Raw genomic sequence first — 19,411 nt, forward strand, 5'->3', positions numbered from 1 at the left:
TCACTGGTTCCCCTTAGGGAAGAAGAGAACAAAGATTCTGTCACAAATCTTCTTGGTCTTTACTCCATAGATGATTGGATTGAGTGCACAAGGGATGGCTACATAGAGGTTGGCAAACAGTATATGGAAAGAGTGAGGAATATTGTGACCAAAACGGTGGGCAAGGACAGAGAATATGGCTGGTGTGTAGAATATAAGAATGACACACACATGGGAACCACATGTGCTTAGGGCCTTTTGGCGAGCATCCTGGGATGGAAGGTTGAAGACTGCACGAAGGATGAGAGTGTAGGAGACACCAATGAGGATCAGGTCTGACGTGACAGTCATTATAGGCACAGCAAAGCCATACCAGATGTTGATGGAGATGTCTGCACAGGCAAGCCGGGCAATGCCTATGTGCTCACAGTATGTGTGGGGGATAATGAGGGTTCTACAAAAAGGTAATCTCTTTAATAGGAACACACAGGGGAAGATGATACAAAAGCTCCTGCTGATAATGCCCATTGTTATTTTAGTAACAATCTGACGAGTGAGAATCATGTTATATTGCAGGGGGAAGCAAATAGCCACATAGCGATCAAATGCCATAGCCAACAGGATGGCAGAATCCATGGCAAAACTATAGTGGAGGAAAAACATCTGAGTAAGACATCCAGCAAAGGCGATTTCTTGGGGACCCAGCCAGAAGATGCTCAATGTTTTGGGTACACACGTATTAGACAGGATGAGATCTGTAGCAGCCAGCATGGCAAGGAAAAAGAACATGGGCTCATGGAGTCTGTGCTCCATGGAAATAAGGTAGAGAAGGATACTGTTGCCTGCAAGGCCCACAAGGTAGATAATAAAGAAGGGAATCCCAATCCACACATGGAACTTCTGCAATCCTGGGATTCCCAGGAGGATGAATGGGCCTGGATCAAAGCTACTCAAGTTGGATGTGGCCATTAAGTTCGTGGATTGAACGTGGTTCATGAACTGGAAATAAAAATTTTACAGCTATCATTATAATGTTCTACAGTCATCTGCATCAAAGCCTCTCCCTCACTTTCACTTCTAGGAAATAATAAACTAACTCTCTTCTATTTCCTTTGTCAATAAATATCTGCCAAACTGTCAGTCTCAATTTTAAGTTATAATAGACGTGGCATTAAAATAATATTTTCTCAGTCATATAGCTAAATCCAGTTCTGCCTACCTATCAGCAACTGATGAGTTTTCTAAGAAAATGTGGGAACAAAATAATTGCTAAGTCAAAGATTTTTTAATAAAATTCAATGTGGAATCCCAGCCCTGGGGAGCTTGTCTGACTGCTGTATAAGATTACAAGGGGAGGCTCAAAGTATAAAACCTAAGCAAGGCCAGCGCCGCAGCTCACTTGGCTAATCCTCCGCCTGCAGCGTCGGCACCCCGGGTTCTAGTCTCGGTTGGGGCACCAGATTCTGTCCCAGTTGCTCCTCTTCCAGGCCAGCTCTCTGCTGTGGCCCGGGAAGGCAGTGGAGGATGGCCCAAGTCCTTGGGCCCTGCACCCGCATGGGAGACCAGGAGGAAGCACCTGGCTCCTGGCTTCGGATCGGTGCAGCGCTGGTGCCAGCCGTGGCAGCAATTTGGGGGGTGAACCAACGGAGTGGGGAGGACCTTTCTTTCTGTCTCTCTCTCTTTCTTGCTATCCAACTCTGCCTGTCAAAAAAAAAAAAAAAAAACTAAGCAAATCCTTGCTTTCCCCCAATATCTACCCTGATTCTCATAATTGTAAAACGGAAGTCCACCCATGTAAAGAGGAGCTAAAGAAATTTCCTCCTTAAACTGCTTAAACTGTACGGTTTAGGGGGCTGGCATATGTGTAGCGGGTCAAGCTGTTGCCTACAGCACAAGCATCCCAAGCAGTACAAGATGGCTTAAGTCCTTGGGCCCCTGCGCCCACGTGGGAGACCCAGAAGAAGCTCCTGGCTCCTGGTTTGGGATCCAAATGGGGAGTGAACCAGCAGATGGAAGACCTCTCTCTCTTTTCTGTCTCTCCTTCTTGCTCTGTGTAACTCTGACTTTTAAGTAAATAAATAAATCTTTAAAAAATTAATATTTAGGCCGGCGCCGTGGCTTAACAGGCTAATCCTCCGCCTTGCGGCGCCGGCACACCGGGTTCTAATCCTGGTTGGGGCGCCGGATTCTGTCCCGGTTGCCCCTCTTCCAGGCCAGCTCTCTGCTATGGCCCGAGAAGGCAGTGGAGAATGGCCCAAGTGCTTGGGCCCTGCACCTGCATGGGAGACCAGGAGAAGCACCTGGCTCCTGCCTTCGGATCAGCGAGATGCGCCGGCCGCAGCGCCCATTGGAGGGTGAACCAGCGGCAAAAAGGAAGACCTTTCTCTCTCTCTCTCTCTCTCTCTCTCTCTCACTATCTACTCTGCCTGTCAAAAAAAAATAATATTTAAGGAATTAATATTTAAAGTTTAGTTGATTTAATCTGCCTCTTCAGATGTTTGTAGGTTTTTGACCTTTCCAAGAAAAGATAGTCCCCAATAACTTAATAGATTGACCCCTGTTGCCAACACTCATAGAAGGTAAATCCTGAGAGGGGGAGCCACACATAATCAATGACATTGGTGCCTCTGTCTAATCCATTTAATAATCTGCTCTTGTGGAATTTAATTGAAGAAGTTCAGCCTTTCTTCCAAAATTCTTTTGTGGCATGATACACAACTCATTTATTCCATTCTTCAGGGTGTCTCTCTCCTTTCTCTCTCTCTCTCTCTTTCTCTTTCTCCCTCCTCCCAGTAGCCGGGCAGTGTCTGTTGTACTTGCTAAGTGCCTCATGCACTTCTCTGTGTCTCTCATCCTAACTGCCCTTTCCCTGGTCCAAGTCAGGCTTTCTAAAAATATCTGATAGTCAGCAGCAGCGGATTTCATCTATGCTCAAATCTACATTAAATTCATAGCATTATCAATAGACTCAGTTACAAAAGAGGGAAAGTCAGGGAAGCCTCAACTAGAATTCTAGGTTTTGGATCCAAAGTTTACTTTGGATTTATGGATTACCACAAAGTTGTGTGTAAGTTACCTTCTTCACATCCTAGAGCCCTTACCAAATATGTACCCAGATGGTATCTAAGAGGAGAAAGAAGGACAAAACAGCAATAGAAAGAACAGAGATTATTTAACAGAGTTAGTTAAATAAGAGATAATAAATCTCATGACAAAATGTGGCATAACTACAGACTAATCCAAATTAAAAATATACTAAGGCAAAGCCCTTTGATCCAAAAAATGGCAATGATATGAAGAATTAAATTACATAAAAAGAAATATTAATCTTTAATAAGTGCATAGAGCAATATCAATCTCTTTAATAATTGAATTCAATGTGAAAGATGGATGAAGTGCATTATTTATCAGATTAGGAAAATCTTTTTTTTTTTTTGACAGGCAGAGTTAGACAGTGAGAGAGAGAGAGACAGAGAGAAAGGTCTTCCTTTTCCATTGGTTCACCCCACAAATGGCCACTATGGCTGGTGTGCTGCAGCCAGAGCGCTGAGCCGATCCAAAGCCAGGATCCAGGTGCTTCCTCCTGGTCTCCCATGCAGGTGCAGGGCCCATGGACCTGGGCCATCCTCCACTGCATTCCCGGGCCACAGCAGAAAGCTGGACTGGAAGAGGAGCAACCGGGACAGAATCCGGCACCCCAGCCGGGACTAGAACCCAGGGTGCCTGAGCCACAGGCAGAGGATTAGCCTAGTGAGCCATGGCACCGGCCTGGAAAGTCGTAAGCATAGAGATATAGTTATGCAAGCAAAAATACATAAAGATAGTCACTGTTGCAACATTTACAATATAAAATTTGAATATAATATGGAAAAGGAACATTGAAAATCTGGCATCCATTTAAATTTTAACAGGGGAGTGGTTTTTTAAAAAATTTAAAATTTTTGATGTATCCATTTAATGAAAGAATAAAGTTAAGCTATGTAAATGAAAATCAAAAGATGCCAATATAGACTGTTAAGTAAATACAGAAAATTATAGTACAGTGTTAGTACATGTTATTAATGTTGATTTGGTTTTCATGTTGGCATTAACATTTAAAAGCTTAGAAGAATATATGTCAACTATTCTAAGAGACATATTTATGGGAGAATTTTTATAGAGTGAGCTGGGAAAGAAAATTTGAAAATTTCCTTTTAACTTTAATACTTCTACTGAGTTTTAGCTTCATGTGTTTATAATTTATCTGATTTTACAAATAAGTCTGAAATTCTTCTAGATTTATTTTTTAAACAATTTAGGTATTTCTTTGAAAGGCAGTTACAGAGAGAGAGGGAGAAACAGAGAGATCTTCCATCTGTTGTTTCACTCTCCAAATAACTGCAACTCCAGAGCTGGGCCAGGCTGAAGTCACCCATGTGGGTGGCAAGAGCCCGAGTGCTTAGTCCATCTTCTGCTGCTTTCCCAGGCACATTACCAGGGAGCTGGATCAAAGTGGAGCAGTTAAGACACCAATCAGCACCAATAGAGAATGCCAGCATCACAAACAGTGGTTTAAGCTACTACCCAACAAAGCTGGCCCCTAGATTAATTTAAAAGGCTATTATAATGGTTTCATGAAAGCCTAAATAGATTTATTCATTCACTCAATCATTTTTAGCATCCTGATATGTGCCTAGATGAAATGAGAACAGGTTGTTCTAAAGATAAGCAACAGGGTATATTAATTGTTATAGCAAAGTAGATAAAGGCAGCCTGAATTAATGTAATGGAAGATGTCAATAAATTGATTTCTAAGACATCAGAATACAGAATTAATAACATGTCAGTTGATAGAGGGATCTTGTAAAAAGTAGTCAAAGGTTTGGAATATCAGTAAATACATCCATCTCCATGAATTAAATAAAGTGTGTGTTTGCTCATTTATTTTTTCCTGGCGTCTACTTTGTCTCCTGATTTTAGAAAATGATTTTAGAAAACAATTTTAAGGATTATGCCAAATATGACCAATTAGTTATAATTGCCAAAATAAGCAAATGGACATTAACCTGAAGACACATTAGGTGGATGTTTGAATAGTATCCTCGTGGTTTGGTCTTTTGCTGGCATCCTGTCAGTAATACATATTCCCAGCTAAAGAATGTGCATACAAATCATGAGTCGCTAGTTCCTGTGGGATATTGACACCATTGTGTGCATATAGTTCCTCAGTGATACTTTAAAGAGTTTCAGTGATTTCTCCTACCCAGTCTTAAATATTATATTAACTAACACCAGACCTCAAATGAGAACATCAAAGTGAAAAAGTATATATAGCCTTTATCCACATCAAAATAAAACAACATTGTCCACAAAATGTGTCACTCCTAAGTTAACTTCCAATTCTGTCTGAAATTCTACTCATGTTTGGCCTCAGATACTTCTTCAGCTTAGTCCATTTCCTCTCTTCTTCTGGTTAACTCCCACACATGTACTGTCCCCAACAAGCTCTCCTGACCAGTATCCAAATTAGATAATGTTCCCACATATCGTTCTGATGAGGCAGTCTGCAATATCCAGTCAGAGCATTCACTAAAGTATTTCAATTTACCTTACTTTTATTTCCCATTTAATAAACTGTAAACATTAGGAGGACAGAAATCACATCTTTTTTTTTTTTCTTTTTTCATTGTGCTTGCCCAGAACAGCATCTGGTACAGAGTGTTCCATAAACACTACTTGAATAAATGAATACTGGACCAAAACTAATTAATTAGAAAGTCATACTAATCAATTTTACCATTCAATGATGCTTAGTGATATTGTAAATACAGTCTACCTATGGTCCATATCTTACCATTCTTCTCCATCTTCCTTAATCCTGTACCCTCGCGCTCTACCATAATAGAATGAGACAGGCTTCTACTTCAACTCTGAGAAATGGAAGATCCGGAATAGCCTAAAACTTTGCTTCCATTTTTAAGTATTCCTGAGTTCATGGTAAACAATGTGGTACAGCATATTAAACTGCCTCTTGAGATGCATGAATTCCAAATCAGAGGGTCAGTTCAACTCCTGGCCTCCTCTGCTTTCAATCCAGTTTCTCTTAATGCACATATTGAGATGGATCAGATGATGCAAGTGCTTGGGCCCCTGCCACCCATGTGAGAGACCCAAGTATAGTTCCAGGCTCTTGGCTTCAGTATGGCCCCATCCCTGGCAGTTGCAAGCATTTGGGGAGTGAACCAAAGAATAGAAGATACTCCTCACCTTCAGAATTCTAAGTACTAGAAAAAAGTCTGTGCCTTACATTTCCATTTTTATTGACTCTTCTCAGTTGTCACAAACTAAATATTTTCTTTATTCTATCATTATTACCTCTGTCTTTGATCACAATCCTTTTAAACACAAAATGGGGAGGATTTTGTCTTTAGCAAATGTTCTACTCCCACCTTATTTACTAATTTCTAAATGATTGCTAAGAAAGTTTCTCCTTTCTCCTAAGGCTAGGAATAGACACGACACATCTCCCCACCTTCCTTAGTAATAAGCTAAACACAAAACAGGTATTTCAACAATATCTTGATCACGAAGTGTAGTAATTTAGGGTTTGCCCCAGTTTCTTTGTTTATCCTCAGTGTAACCATTTGCCAATCTTATCTCTTCCCCTGGGTCCATAGATCACAGAAGACTACTCTAAGACTCATTTCAGAAAGCAACTGCTGGGGCTGGTGCTGTGGTGTAGTAAGCTAAGCCTCTGTCTGCGATTCCAGCATCCCATGTGGCACCAGTTTGTGTCCTGGCTATTCTTCCGATCCAGCTCTCTGCTTATGGCCTGGGATAGCAGTGGAAGATGACCCAAGTTCCTGGGCTCCAGGAGCACACACGTGGGATACCCGGAAAAAAACTCTTGGCTTCTGATCTGCCCAGCTCTGACCTTTGTGGCTATTTAGTGAACAAACCAGCAGATGGAAGACCTCTCTCTCCATCTCTCGCTCTTTCTGTCTGTAACTCAGCCTCTCAAATAAATTAATAAATCTTAAAAGAATAGAAAAGAAAGCAACTGCTCTACTCCATTCTGCATGCCCCCATACCCCACTGTGTGGAAGGTACACTCTCCCACAAATGCTCATAAATATACAAAATTATACTTACAAATAAAAGATAACCTAAAAGTTTCAGAGATGGTCTATCAAGCTTCAATCTCTAGATGACTGGCTCTAATCTGGCATGCCAGTCCTAAAACTATTATAACAACTTATTTTCTTTGATTTTCCCAAATTATGAGCATTAAATTTTTTTATCTCAAGAAAAACCTAGAAACATTTTGGGAAGAGTAGTGAGGATGACTCAGAATTAAGCTCCTATTAGACTCTCCACTTTTGTGCCATGAAGTTCTAATCTTGGCATTCCCTACTTAATGGAATCCATTGTTTTCTCATTTACCAGCTCTATTTCTCATTAATTCTACTCCCCATCAGCTTATTCCCTAGTAGTTCTATACCAGGTCATACCTTGGAGGTCCTGGTCCTGAAACTGTTTTTGCAAAAGCAGAGCTATGAACAGACAGTGCAGAAGCACAGAAGGCGAAAGACAAACCAAAGAAGAGAAGAAGCAGCCCCAGGGTCAGGAAGGACAAACACAGGTACCGAGGGACAGACATAGAATCATGATTACGGTAGGGAAAAACAAACACAGAAGCCAGAGGAAGAGGGTTAATATACCTCCCTTGTCTTCTCCTGGGATTAGGGGAGAATGGAGATTAGAGATTAGAATGCAGTGCCATTGAGCCAGGTGGGACCCATCAGTCTCAGATCCCAAGGCCCCAGGTCAGTCCGGGATAGAAACATGGATTCAACCATATTAACACTTTCTCATCTTAACAATTTGTACCTCGGAGCAGGCACTGTGGCACCACTATCCCATATGGGCACCGGTTCTAGTCCTGGATGCTTCTCTTCCAATCCAGCTTTCTGCTATGGCCCGGGAAAGTAGTAAAAGATGGCCCAAGCACTTGGGCCCCTGTACCCATGTGGGAAACCCAGAAGAATCCAGGATCCAGGAGCTCCCTCCAAGTCTCCCACACAGGTTTATGGGCCCAAGGATTTGGGCCATCTTCTACTGCTTTCCCAGGCCCAGCAGAGAGCTGGATAGGAAGTGGAGCAGCCGGGACTCCAACTGACGCCCATAAGGGATGCTGGCACTGCAGGCAGTGGCTTTACCCATTATGCCACAGCGCCAGCCAGGAAGGCCTTTTTCTTCAGATTCTTCTTGCCTCTCTGTGAAACATTCTCCCCACCCTCATGTCCTTCCTCAGATATGAGGCAAGATCCTTCTGGAATACATCTGATGACCTAATTTCAAACAATGGATCAGGGACCAACCTTTACATTTTGTTTTGCTTTGGGATACAGTTATAGTTTATCTGACTGCTTTGCAGGGAAAATGGATGGAGAAGGGAGGGATGGAGAAGTTCAGTGAGAATATCTTGATTCTGAGACCATTTCTTTTTTAAAAATATTTGTTCACAATTGATGGCTCTGATAGGTCTAAGAGTCAAAGGGATCACACAAACAAGACTAGTGTCTGCTAATACTAACTGATAGAATCAAAAAGGGAGAGAAAGATCCAACATGGGAAGCGGGAGACACAGTAGACTCATAGAATGGCAGACGTCCTAAAGAACACTCTGGCCTCAGAATCAGCCCTTAAGGCATTCGGATCAGGCTGAAGAGCCCATGAGAATATTGTAGGCATGGAAAGCCAAGATACCATGGAAAAGAAAAAAAAGAAGAAGACCTAAATGAAAGATCTCTGTGAGTGAGATCCCAGTGGAAAGAACGGGGCCATCAAAGAAGGAGGTACCTTTCTCTGAAGGGAGGAGAGAACTTCCACTTTGACTATGACCCTATCGGAATAAGATCAAAGTCAGCGAACTCTAAAGGCTTCCATAGCCCTGGCAACTCATGACTAGAGCCTAGGGAGATTACTGACGCCATGAACAGGAGTGTCAAATTGTTAAGTCAGCAACAGGAGTCACTGTGTACTTATATCCCATGTGGGATCTGTCCTTAATGTGTTGTCTAATGTGCAGTGATGCTATAACTGGTACTGAAACAGTATTTTTACCCTTTGTGTTTCTATGTGGGTGCAAACTGATGAAATCTTTCCTAATTATATACTGAATCGATCTTATGTATATAAAGATAATTGAAAATGAAAAAAAAAACTGGTGTTAAATTGAAAATGGCATAGAAAATTAATTAACTTTTTAAAAAATATATTATGTAGGATCTCTGTCTTTAATGTGCTGTACACTGTTATTTAATGCTATAACTAGTACTCCAACAGTATTTTTTCACTTTGTGTTGCTATATTGGGGCAAACTGTTGAAATCTTTACCTAATATATACTAAACTGATCTTCTGTATATAAAGAGAATTGAAAATGAATCTTGATGTGAATGGGAGGGGAGAGGGAGCGGGAAAGGGGAGGGTTGCGGGCAGGAGGGAAGTTATGGGAGGGGGGAAGCCATTGTAACCCATAAGCTGTACTTTGCAAATTTATATTCATTAAATAAAAGTTTAATAAATGAAAAAAAATTTGTTTAATTTATTTGAAAGGGAGAGTAACTGAGAGGGACAGACAGGGAGGGAAAGAGATTTCCCATCCTTTGGTTCATATCCCAAATGGTTGCAACAGCAGGGGCAGGGCAAGCTGAAGCCAGGAGCCAAGATGTCCATTTGGGTCTCCTAGTGAGTACCATTGTCCCAAGTAATTGAGACATCTTCCTCTATCTTCCCAGGTATTTTAACAGGGAGCTGGATCAGAAGTGAAATAGCTAGGAATTGAACCAGCACTCAGATATGGGATGCCAGAGTAACAAATAGTGGTTTAACTTGGTGTGCTATGATGCTAGCCCCCAAGACCCTTCCTCTTTATTCCTCTTCAAAGATCTAGGCATGTAAAAACAATCCATTATTTGGGATATCAGGTTCTGAACCTCACAGGTAGCATACCTGAGTCTCAACAGTCTTGATTTGGCTTGAGTAGCAACTTGATAAAGAAACTCTACAAGAGTTACATCTACCATGCAAGAGTTACATCTGCCTAACCCAAGCCTAGAACTCCAAAAACTACTTCTGCAGGGGCTATTTCATCTTCTGAATCCTGGCAGAGACTACTTCATTGTGAGTGATCAATAAATACCTATTTAACTGAAATGATTCATCTTCTAACTTTAAAGACAAAAACCCTGGAATTGTTTCTCACCGTGGGTGTCTCCTGTCCAGACGTGAGACCTCCCTTGTCAGACCCTTTTCTCAGTGGCCAGTCTTGCTTGGCAATTGTCTTCCACTTCCCTTAGTGATGAATTATCATTAACTTTATGTTCAGTGCATTATTGAAAAATACAGGCTACTGACCTTTTTTGTGAGGGGTATATCCCTAACACAAATTAGACGAAATCTGAAAATTGTGGACATTCATCCTGGTACTTATTCTAGTCCTTCCAACAGGGAAACACTTCTAACAGTCCAAAGAGAATATTTAGTTCTAAGGTCGAATGCAAAAAATCTGGAATGTCATCCTTGTTCCCACCACCCTTTGCTTTCTGCTCTACCAAAAAAATACGTGTTCTGGATATCAGTTTCCACATCTATATAAAGTTAATAATAACTTGAAATGCTTATTTTAGTATTCTATATTAACTACCACATATCACAGAAACCTACAATATTTGTCTTTTTGGGACTGGCTTAGTTCACCAAGCATAATGGTCTCCAGTTGTATCCATTTTTTTTTTCAAAAAACAGGATTTCATTCATTTGTGTGACTGAATAGTATTCCATAATATATACATACAAAATTTTCTTTATCCATCCATCCAGTTGATGGACATCTGGGTTGATTCCTTATCTTAGATATTGTGGATTAAGCTGCTACAAACACAGGGGTATAAATAATTCTTTCATATGCTGATTTCATTTCCTTTCCAGGACTGGGATAGCTGGGTTATATGGTAGATCTATTTTCAGATTTCTGAGGAATCCTCACATTGTCTTCCATAATAGTTGTAAATAATCTTTCAACTGAGGGTGTGTGAGAGATAGGCAGATTTAGGACATAGGACAATGACTGAAATAATTTTCTGAGTAGTTTAAGCCTGTTAGAGAGAGTTGAAAGGGAAAATTGAGGAAATTATTTGGAAGAAGAAATTTCTTCTGTAGTTTGAATGTGCATGAAATATTTATTAAGAATATGTGTTATATCAGGTATTTTTTTGAGATATACCTAAGACTGAGTTTCTGTCTTTAAATAGCTCATGACATAAGCATGAATAAATATACAAATAAATATGAATTTTTAATAGTAATCAAAATAAAGCAGCCCCTGCCTGTTGCTCTTCTGAACCAATGGGCATATGTCAGCACACACAAAATCACACAGAGATACACACACACACACATGGAAGAATGCTAACTTCACTTGTTACTGATTCCCAAGTAATTTGTATGTTCATCTTGATAAAATGTACACTTTGGTTTCAGTGGAGATTTTAGGAGACAGGTGGTAATATCTTGGGACAATTTCTAAAAAGAAGAATGGATGGCACTCACTCAACTCTACCTCATATACATTCCACTCATACAAAGTTTTATTTTATGTAAAATAACAAGACACATGCATACACTATGTGTAAACAGTTTCAAGAGGTTTCTCTTTTTGTTTAAGTCTTTTATGTTCTGCAATGATCCTAACGAAGTACAGTACTTATGTTGCTCCTGACTGAGATCATAGCTGGGATCACTGGGGTCTTAGCTGAAATGTGCAAAGTGACACAGCCAAACATGAATTGTACTTTTATAAAATGATCACTGTGGCTTTTATAGAGAGATTATACAGGAAAAGTAAGATTGGAAAATTTCAGAGAAGACAAAAAAATTTTTTAAAAAAGGAGACTTGGAAAACTTTCAGACAGATTTTATTATCTGTATCATCATTCTCAAAGAGAGAGAGATAATAAATAAGTACCAGTCAAGTTAAACCATCATAATAAAGGTGAGAATATGATGGATATTTTCACTTGAATGACTTATAAGCACCTCAAACTCAAATATGCAGCTCAGGTTTTGAGTTAATTTTTTTGGAAGCTAACAACATAGGAGAAACAAAGGACAAGACATAGGTTTCTGGGTTTGGAATTTATACTTTTAGTGTTGCCATTTATCATAAAGGAAAACAGAAAAGAGTGTATTTTATAGGGTTAGGTAGTGAGTTTCCAAGTCAGTTTGAAGAAATTAAGTTTGAGGAGTTTGCAAGCAATTTGAGCAAGTAGATACCCAACAAAAGCATACAGAGTTCAGAATCATAGGGATTTTAGGTTTAGATCCAAGATCTATTAATAAACATTCTTTAATATTTACATGATTCTTTATTTGTTCATCAAATTTACTAATATCACACTCATAATTATTATTATACTATATTATTATTATATTAATTATATGACATATATCAACACTTCTATAAAATAAGAATTGTAACAAAGTTCAGACTTTTACTGGAGTTTGCAATTGAAGAAAACCAGTCTAAAACATAAGCAGTTCTATGTAATCGGAGATGAGTATGAGAGGAAATAAAACTTGTAAAGGACATAAGAGGAGCATTGATGATGTACAGATACTGTTTGATAATTATAGTAGAGAGAGAGGATAACTACTCAGCAAATAAAGGTGGGAGACTGACTGTACTACAAAAGAATAGCAACCTACCATGGCGAGTTATCTGTGAGGAAACATCTATCCTTCAAAAATCTCAACATTAGCCATAGAAATGACTGAAGCCTCATTTTAGTATTCTTCTGTATCTGTCATCCGTTAAAAAAAAAAGTAGGTGTCACAACTTTATTTTTATTTATTCCCAAGTTACATAAAATTACACTTGATCATTTTTACCTAAATGTCTTCTTCAGTTTCCACTCATTGTGTCTTCTGAAATGAGAAGAGTAGAAGAAATTTTTCCTGGATCTGTTTGGTCTTTACTCCATAAACAATAGGATTCAGAGCAGGAGGGATGACCACATAGAAGTTGGCAAACAAGATGAGCACATTCCGAGGGACACCATGCCCAAAACGATGAGCAAGGATGGAGAAAAAGGCGGGAGTGTAGAACATGAGGATAACACAGACATGGGAGCCGCAGGTGCTCAGGGCCTTCTGGCGGGCACCCTGGGATGAGAGTTGAAAAGCAGCACGGAGGATGAAGATGTAGGAAACAGCAATAAATATCACATCCGTGATGACTGTCATGATAGGCACAGCAAATCCGTACCAGATGTTGATGGAGATGTCGGCAGAGGAAAGCCGAGCTACACCTATGTGCTCACAGTACGTGTGTGGAATGATGTGAGTCCTGCAAAAGGGTAGCCGTTTCAGCAGAAAAACTACTGGCAGGATAACCAGGAAGCTCCTCACCACAATGGTCACCATCAACTTGACAATCAGCTGTGGAGTGAGGATGGTGGCGTATCTCAAGGGGAAACAAATGGCCACATAGCGGTCAAATGCCATGGCCAACAGGATGGCTGAGTCTACCACAAAGCTGAAGTGGAGGAAGAACATCTGAGTGAGACAGCCAGAGAAGGTTATTTCTCGCAAGCCAAGCCAGAGGATAGTGAGCAGTTTAGGCACAGTGGCGGTGGACAAGATGAGATCCGTGGTGGCCAGCAAAGACAGGAAGAGAAACATGGGCTCATGGAGGCTGTGCTCAACCACAATGAGGTAGATGAGGGTGCAGTTGCCCGCAAGAGCCACTACATAGATGGCACAAAAGGGAATCCCAATCCAGACGTGAAACTTTTCCAGGCCAGGTATTCCAAGAAGGATGAAGGAACTGGGGTTGTAACAGCTCAAGTTATACATGGTCTCTTCAGCCTGGAATTCAGCAGCTGCTGAGCCCTGAGGAAAAACCATTGTCAGAATGGGCTACAAAATCTAGCAAATTCAGTCTGAAGCTGAACATTGTCAGGGTTGCAACTGTGACATTCAGGATTCTTACAACCTAATTAACCCCAGTCCCATGAAGGTGCTATCACCTAGAACTCAAGAATTATTAACCCCTTCTCTTTGCCACTAGTCTCATTCTATTTCTTTCCATATTTACAAATAAATCAAGCAAAATACTGTTTTTGTACGTCAATCTTATGCAATTAAACAATTAGTTCTATTTCCCATCTCAATGTAGATTATTTGGGATTGGCCCATGTTCACAGTGAACAAAATAATCAGGGACGAAGAGAAGGGTGGTGGTAGTGGTGATCACAAAATGATTAAATTATACTGGATGAGATGGGTCATGGGGAAAAGGGAGCAATCACATTATACGGAAAATATTACTTTCTCAGACAATGAGTTTGATTAAAATGGCAAACTAAAGAGTTTGCATAAAGCAGGAGAAAGATGAGGAAAGGGCAGATTCTAGTGCTTTGGATGATGCAGAAACTTGTTTCACAGGACTTGAACGATGGCTCAGAATAGAATGAGTGCTTACTGGGATGTGAATATAAAAGACTGCATCCACCAGGAAACACACCGGGACAAGTCAGCAGAATTCACCTTACTCAAGCAGAAGACTGTGAGCCCAGAAGATGATTTATGACGTTAGGCACATGTTGTAGACCCTGGAAAATCCCTGCTCTCACACGTTTTTAAGAGGACAAAGCCTCCATTACACTCCGGGGTACTTATCCTAAGCAAACTAGATTAGCAGAGTAGATTCTCACCTCCTACAGGTGAAATAAAGAATGACAAAAAGATTTGCCCCCTAAATTTTCATTTCTGGTTGACAGTGCTTGGATCCTGTCTGTGGAAACCTACAGCTTTACACCCAAAGGAACCTACCTTTGGAGATGGCTTTTACTTCGTTGAAAGTGCTGTTGAGGAGCCAGCGCTGTGGCTCACTTGGTTAATCCTCCAACTGCGGCGCCAGCATCCCATGTGGGCACCGGGTTCTAGTTCCGGTTACTCCTCTTCCAGTACAGCTCTCTGCTGTAGCCTAGGAAGGCAGTGGAGGATGGCCCAAGTGCTTGTGCACCTGCACCTGCATGGGAGACCAGGAGAAACACCTGGATCCTGACTCTGGAGAAGTGAACCAATGGAAGGAAGGCCTTTCTCTCTGTCTCTCTCTCTCTCTCTCACTTTGTAACTCTGCCTGCCAGAAAAAAAAAAAAAAAAAAGAAAAGAAAGAAAGTGCTGTTGAATTGTAACTCCATTTCTGTGTTATACATTATAGAGTGTGTTTGCAAGGAAAATGAAAGAGATCAGGAAGTCCTGGTACCAGGGAGCACAGCAATGGAGAGGCCCTGCAAAATATGAGCCATCTTCAGATCAGTTTGGAAGCAGAACAAATGTATAGTCATTCAAAGGGCTTTAAAGAACTAGTGACTACGAGGCCCTTGCCCCATGTTGGCAGGCTTAGTTTCAATTCCTGGCTCCAGGTACTGATTCTAGCTTCCTACTGCAGACACTGGGAAGCAGCAGTGAGAGGCTTGCGCTGAGCTCCCAGCTGCAGGCATTTGGAGAAGGAATCAGGAGGAGGGAGTGATTCATTCTCTCTCCTCTATTCTGCTCTCCCTCTTTAATTCTCTCTTTCCTTTCCCTCTTACCCTCCAATTTTGTCTCCCTCTCTCCCTCTCTCAAAATAAATAATTTAAAAAAAAAAGAACAGAAGGAGCCAGCACTGTGACGTAGCAGGTATAGCCGCCGCCTGCAGTGCCAGCATCCCATATGGGCGCCTTTTCAAATCCCAGCTGCTCCTCTTCTGATCCAGCTCTCTGCTATGGCCTGGGAAAGGAATAGAAGGTGGGGCAAGTGCTTGGGCCCCTGTGCTCACTTGGTAGACCTAGAAGAACCTTCTGGCTCCTGTTTTCAGATTGGCGCAGCTCCGACCGTTGCAGCCATTTGGGGAGTGAACTAGTGGATGGAAAACCTCTCTCTCTCTCTCTCTCTCTCTCTCTCTCTCTCTGCCTCTCCTTCTCTCTCTGTGTAACTCTGACTTTCAAGTAAATAAATAAATAAAAAATAAATTAATAAAATAAATAAAAGAACAAAAGTATATTTTTCGATCAACTCACACTTCTCTGTATTATTATGTTTGGCAAAGATCTGCAGTTTTGTCCATAAGCAGAGTGGGTGGACTACTGTAGGATTTGTGACATCTCAGCCAGGTGCCCAGTCAAAACTTCAAGGAATGAGCTTCGCTCTTACTATTGTCACTGACATGAAGACATCACATCTACCTAAGAGAAAGATATCTAGTCCCTAGTGTCCAAAGGCAGCCTCTCATATGAATATAACACTTCATGTTACATCCTTTAGTCTGCTACAAACTGAACTCCTACAAACAGTGAGCTTCCATGGATAACGTACAACAACAGAGTCCTCAAAAAGCCCTTCCTAAAATGATTGTCACATGATCTTCTGTGGCCTCAAAAATGAGTACACTGAGAAAGCCCCATGGTATTTCTGTAACTTAGGCCAGGTTGCAGGTCAGCCTTTTAGAACATAGATTCACTACCTCCTAACAGGAAGGACATTTCCTCAGGGTCACAAGAAATATATTTAATGGGGAAAGAAATTAACCACCAATCATGAAAACTACTAAGGGAAATAAAAGGAAAACATCCAAACCAAGTTCTGTTGCTTCAATCAAAACCCATTTTGATCTCATTTCTTCTACCCTAAGATCTCTTTCCTTCTCAATTATTGGCTGTATCACTGGTCACATTAGTTGCTCTGTACTTGGGATCAGCAGTTTATAGATGGGGTTCATCACGCATGAGTGTCATAAGAGCCCATTTCTCACAAGGACATATCCTCCAGGTGCGAGTCCTACTAGGATATTGAGCAAACTAGCGAATACCCTTGTTGATAAAATAGTAGAGCCAGGATAGTGTTTTCTTTCTCACAGACAGACTGCAGTTTTCAACTCACCGGAATTTGATTCTGTCTTTTGGTTTACAGAGTCAGTAGGAAGTATTTATTTAAAAGAAGGCAAGAAAAGTTTCAATCAGGAAAGATTTCAGCAAGAGGAAAAATTAATATATTTATGCATTTATCTGTATTCTCAGTAGATATCTCAGGGACTATGAGCTCCTCTATTTCCCATTCGCACGTAAGGGGTAGAAACTATGCTATTAACATCCTTCCCTTGAGATGGAATGTAGCTGGGGGTTTTAGGAGCCTGTGGATATTAGGTCCCTTGGAGATTTATCCTAAAACACATTGGACTCAGTCAGTTGAGACAGAATTCTCAGAAGCCTAAGAATTTCCTTGTACCATCTATAATTAGTCTAGTTGTATAAACTCGCACTGATATGATGCAAACAAAATAAAAACTTTCTATTTCGTTGATGTTGGAGTAGTCCTCCAATTTTTTTCTTCAGAATTCTCTTAGCCAAGAGGCAATTTGTATTGATGTGGAAATTTTAAAGGAAGTTTCCCAATTTACAAGCACACATACACACTCATACATGCACATATTTTTGAAGGCCTTAAAAGGTCATGGAAAATGAACATTATGAACAAGTATACTCAGATTTCATATTTTTTGCACCAAAACGAATATAACGAGATCATGATGCTAACTGAAATAAGTCAGAACCAATAATAAAAATAATCACATTTTCTCTTTCTTTGTTGTGGTTAATATATAGAGCAAGGACGAAAATTGATGGATATTAGATCATTTGGCATATAGTTGTAAATATTGCTTTGCTGAATCATACAATTGAGTCAACATGAATCAACATGTTTTACATGTTTAAAAAATGCAACAGAGAGGAGGAATAGTGAAAACTCTTGCGGTACTGTTAATGCTGTGCGATTAATTTGTGTAGTCATTATAAAGGTGATCAAATAACACACTTAAATGCATTTCTTGCTGTGGATACATTACTTTAATAAGATGTTTTAAAATATTTTACACCAGAATAAAGTTATATTTTAATTCCATTTATCATTAACTTTTTAAAGTACCCTCATACATACATATGCTCACACTTGAGGTGTTTAATTGATTGCATTGTCATTACATATTAATATGGAAATACTCAATATGTTTTTCATATTTTACATTCATACTATAAAAATAAATGTGATATATTATAACCCCTCAAAAACATAGCCTCTTCTAATTTCCTCAGTAATGGATTCAAGTGTTCATATGATCCATATGTACCTAAAAATATTCTTAAAATTCCCACAAGCTTCATGGCTTAAAGAATACACCTGTATAGTATCTTACATTTCTGTATTTGAGTGGTCTAACTGAAGTTTCGCAAGGCTAAAATCAAGGAACTAAGGCCGAGTTGCTTTTTGGAAACTCCAAAGGAAAACAATCTGTGTCCTTCCTTTATTAGATTTCTACCTATTGAGATTATGCTGCTACATGGACACATACTGCCTGTTTTCTTACATTGTGGTGGTTTGCTGGGAGACCCCTCAGACATGTGTACTTCAGAGAGGAGGACGGACAGGTTGCTAAGAGCTGAGCTGTCAGGAGTAGGATTTGGGGTACTCCCTCAAAAACTACTTTTTGAGATAACATATTTTTAATTTACATTACAGTCAAGGATTAATGCTCCACTAAATAAACAGTTCAACAAATAAAAAGGCCTAGATAAGTGAGAATATAGGCACAGTCTTTAAATAATAAAACAAAGTTTGTCAAAGCACTGTGGTATAGCAGGTAAAACCGCTCCCTGTGATGTCGGCATCCCATATGGGTGCTGGTTCAAGTCCTGGCTGCTCCTCTTCTAATCCAGCTCTCTGCTGTGGCCTGGGAAAGTAGAAGATGGTCCAAGTCCTTGGGCCCCTGCACCCATGTGGTAGACCCAGATGAAGCTTCTGGCTCCTGGCTTCTGATTGGTCCAGCTCTGGTGGTTGCAGCCATTTGGGGAATGAACCAGTGGATGGAAGACATCTCTCTCTCTCTCCTTTCTCTCTGCCTCGGCCTCTCTGTAACTCTGTAACTCTCTGCCTCGGCCTCTTTGTAACTCTGCCTTTCAAATAAATAAAAAAGTCTTTTAAAAAAAGTTTAAAAAGCTATATTTTCAGTAACTCTGATTCTTTTTTTTATGGGAATTTTTCTTTACTTGTTTTCTCAACTAAACAATTAAGGAATAAATTATGCCAATTCTTTCCTAATTTATTTCAGAATTAAAATGTACTTTGTAATACATTCTATGATGCCAACATTACCATAATCTAAACCCATTGCATACATTGCAAGAAAAGAAGTACAAGAACCAACAGCAATCATGAGCATTGATGCAAATTTCTCAACATCAAGTCCAAAACATCTCTGCTGGACTTCAGTAGGAGCCTGGACTATGAGAACAGAGCTCACTTCACAGCCTTCGCTGGGAGAAAGGAGGAAGTGACTCCCTGCTGCTAAA

General features: G+C 40.2%; 2 protein-coding genes across 2 annotated transcripts; both read right to left on the bottom strand.

The window, feature by feature from the left end:
- LOC133764486 (olfactory receptor 52H1-like) lies at positions 1–948 on the bottom strand. Its single transcript, XM_062198162.1, has one exon. The coding sequence runs from the start codon at positions 946–948 to the stop codon at positions 1–3; it is 948 nt and encodes a 315-aa protein (XP_062054146.1).
- Positions 949–12,935: 11,987 nt separating this feature from the next.
- LOC133764487 (olfactory receptor 52H1-like) lies at positions 12,936–13,877 on the bottom strand. Its single transcript, XM_062198163.1, has one exon. It carries the CDS (start codon positions 13,875–13,877, stop codon positions 12,936–12,938), a length of 942 nt encoding a protein of 313 aa, XP_062054147.1.
- Between the last annotated feature and the right edge of the window lie 5,534 nt (positions 13,878–19,411).

Source organism: Lepus europaeus, chromosome 7 (genome assembly GCF_033115175.1).
Source record: "Lepus europaeus isolate LE1 chromosome 7, mLepTim1.pri, whole genome shotgun sequence".
NCBI classification, from domain to species: Eukaryota; Metazoa; Chordata; class Mammalia; order Lagomorpha; family Leporidae; genus Lepus; species Lepus europaeus.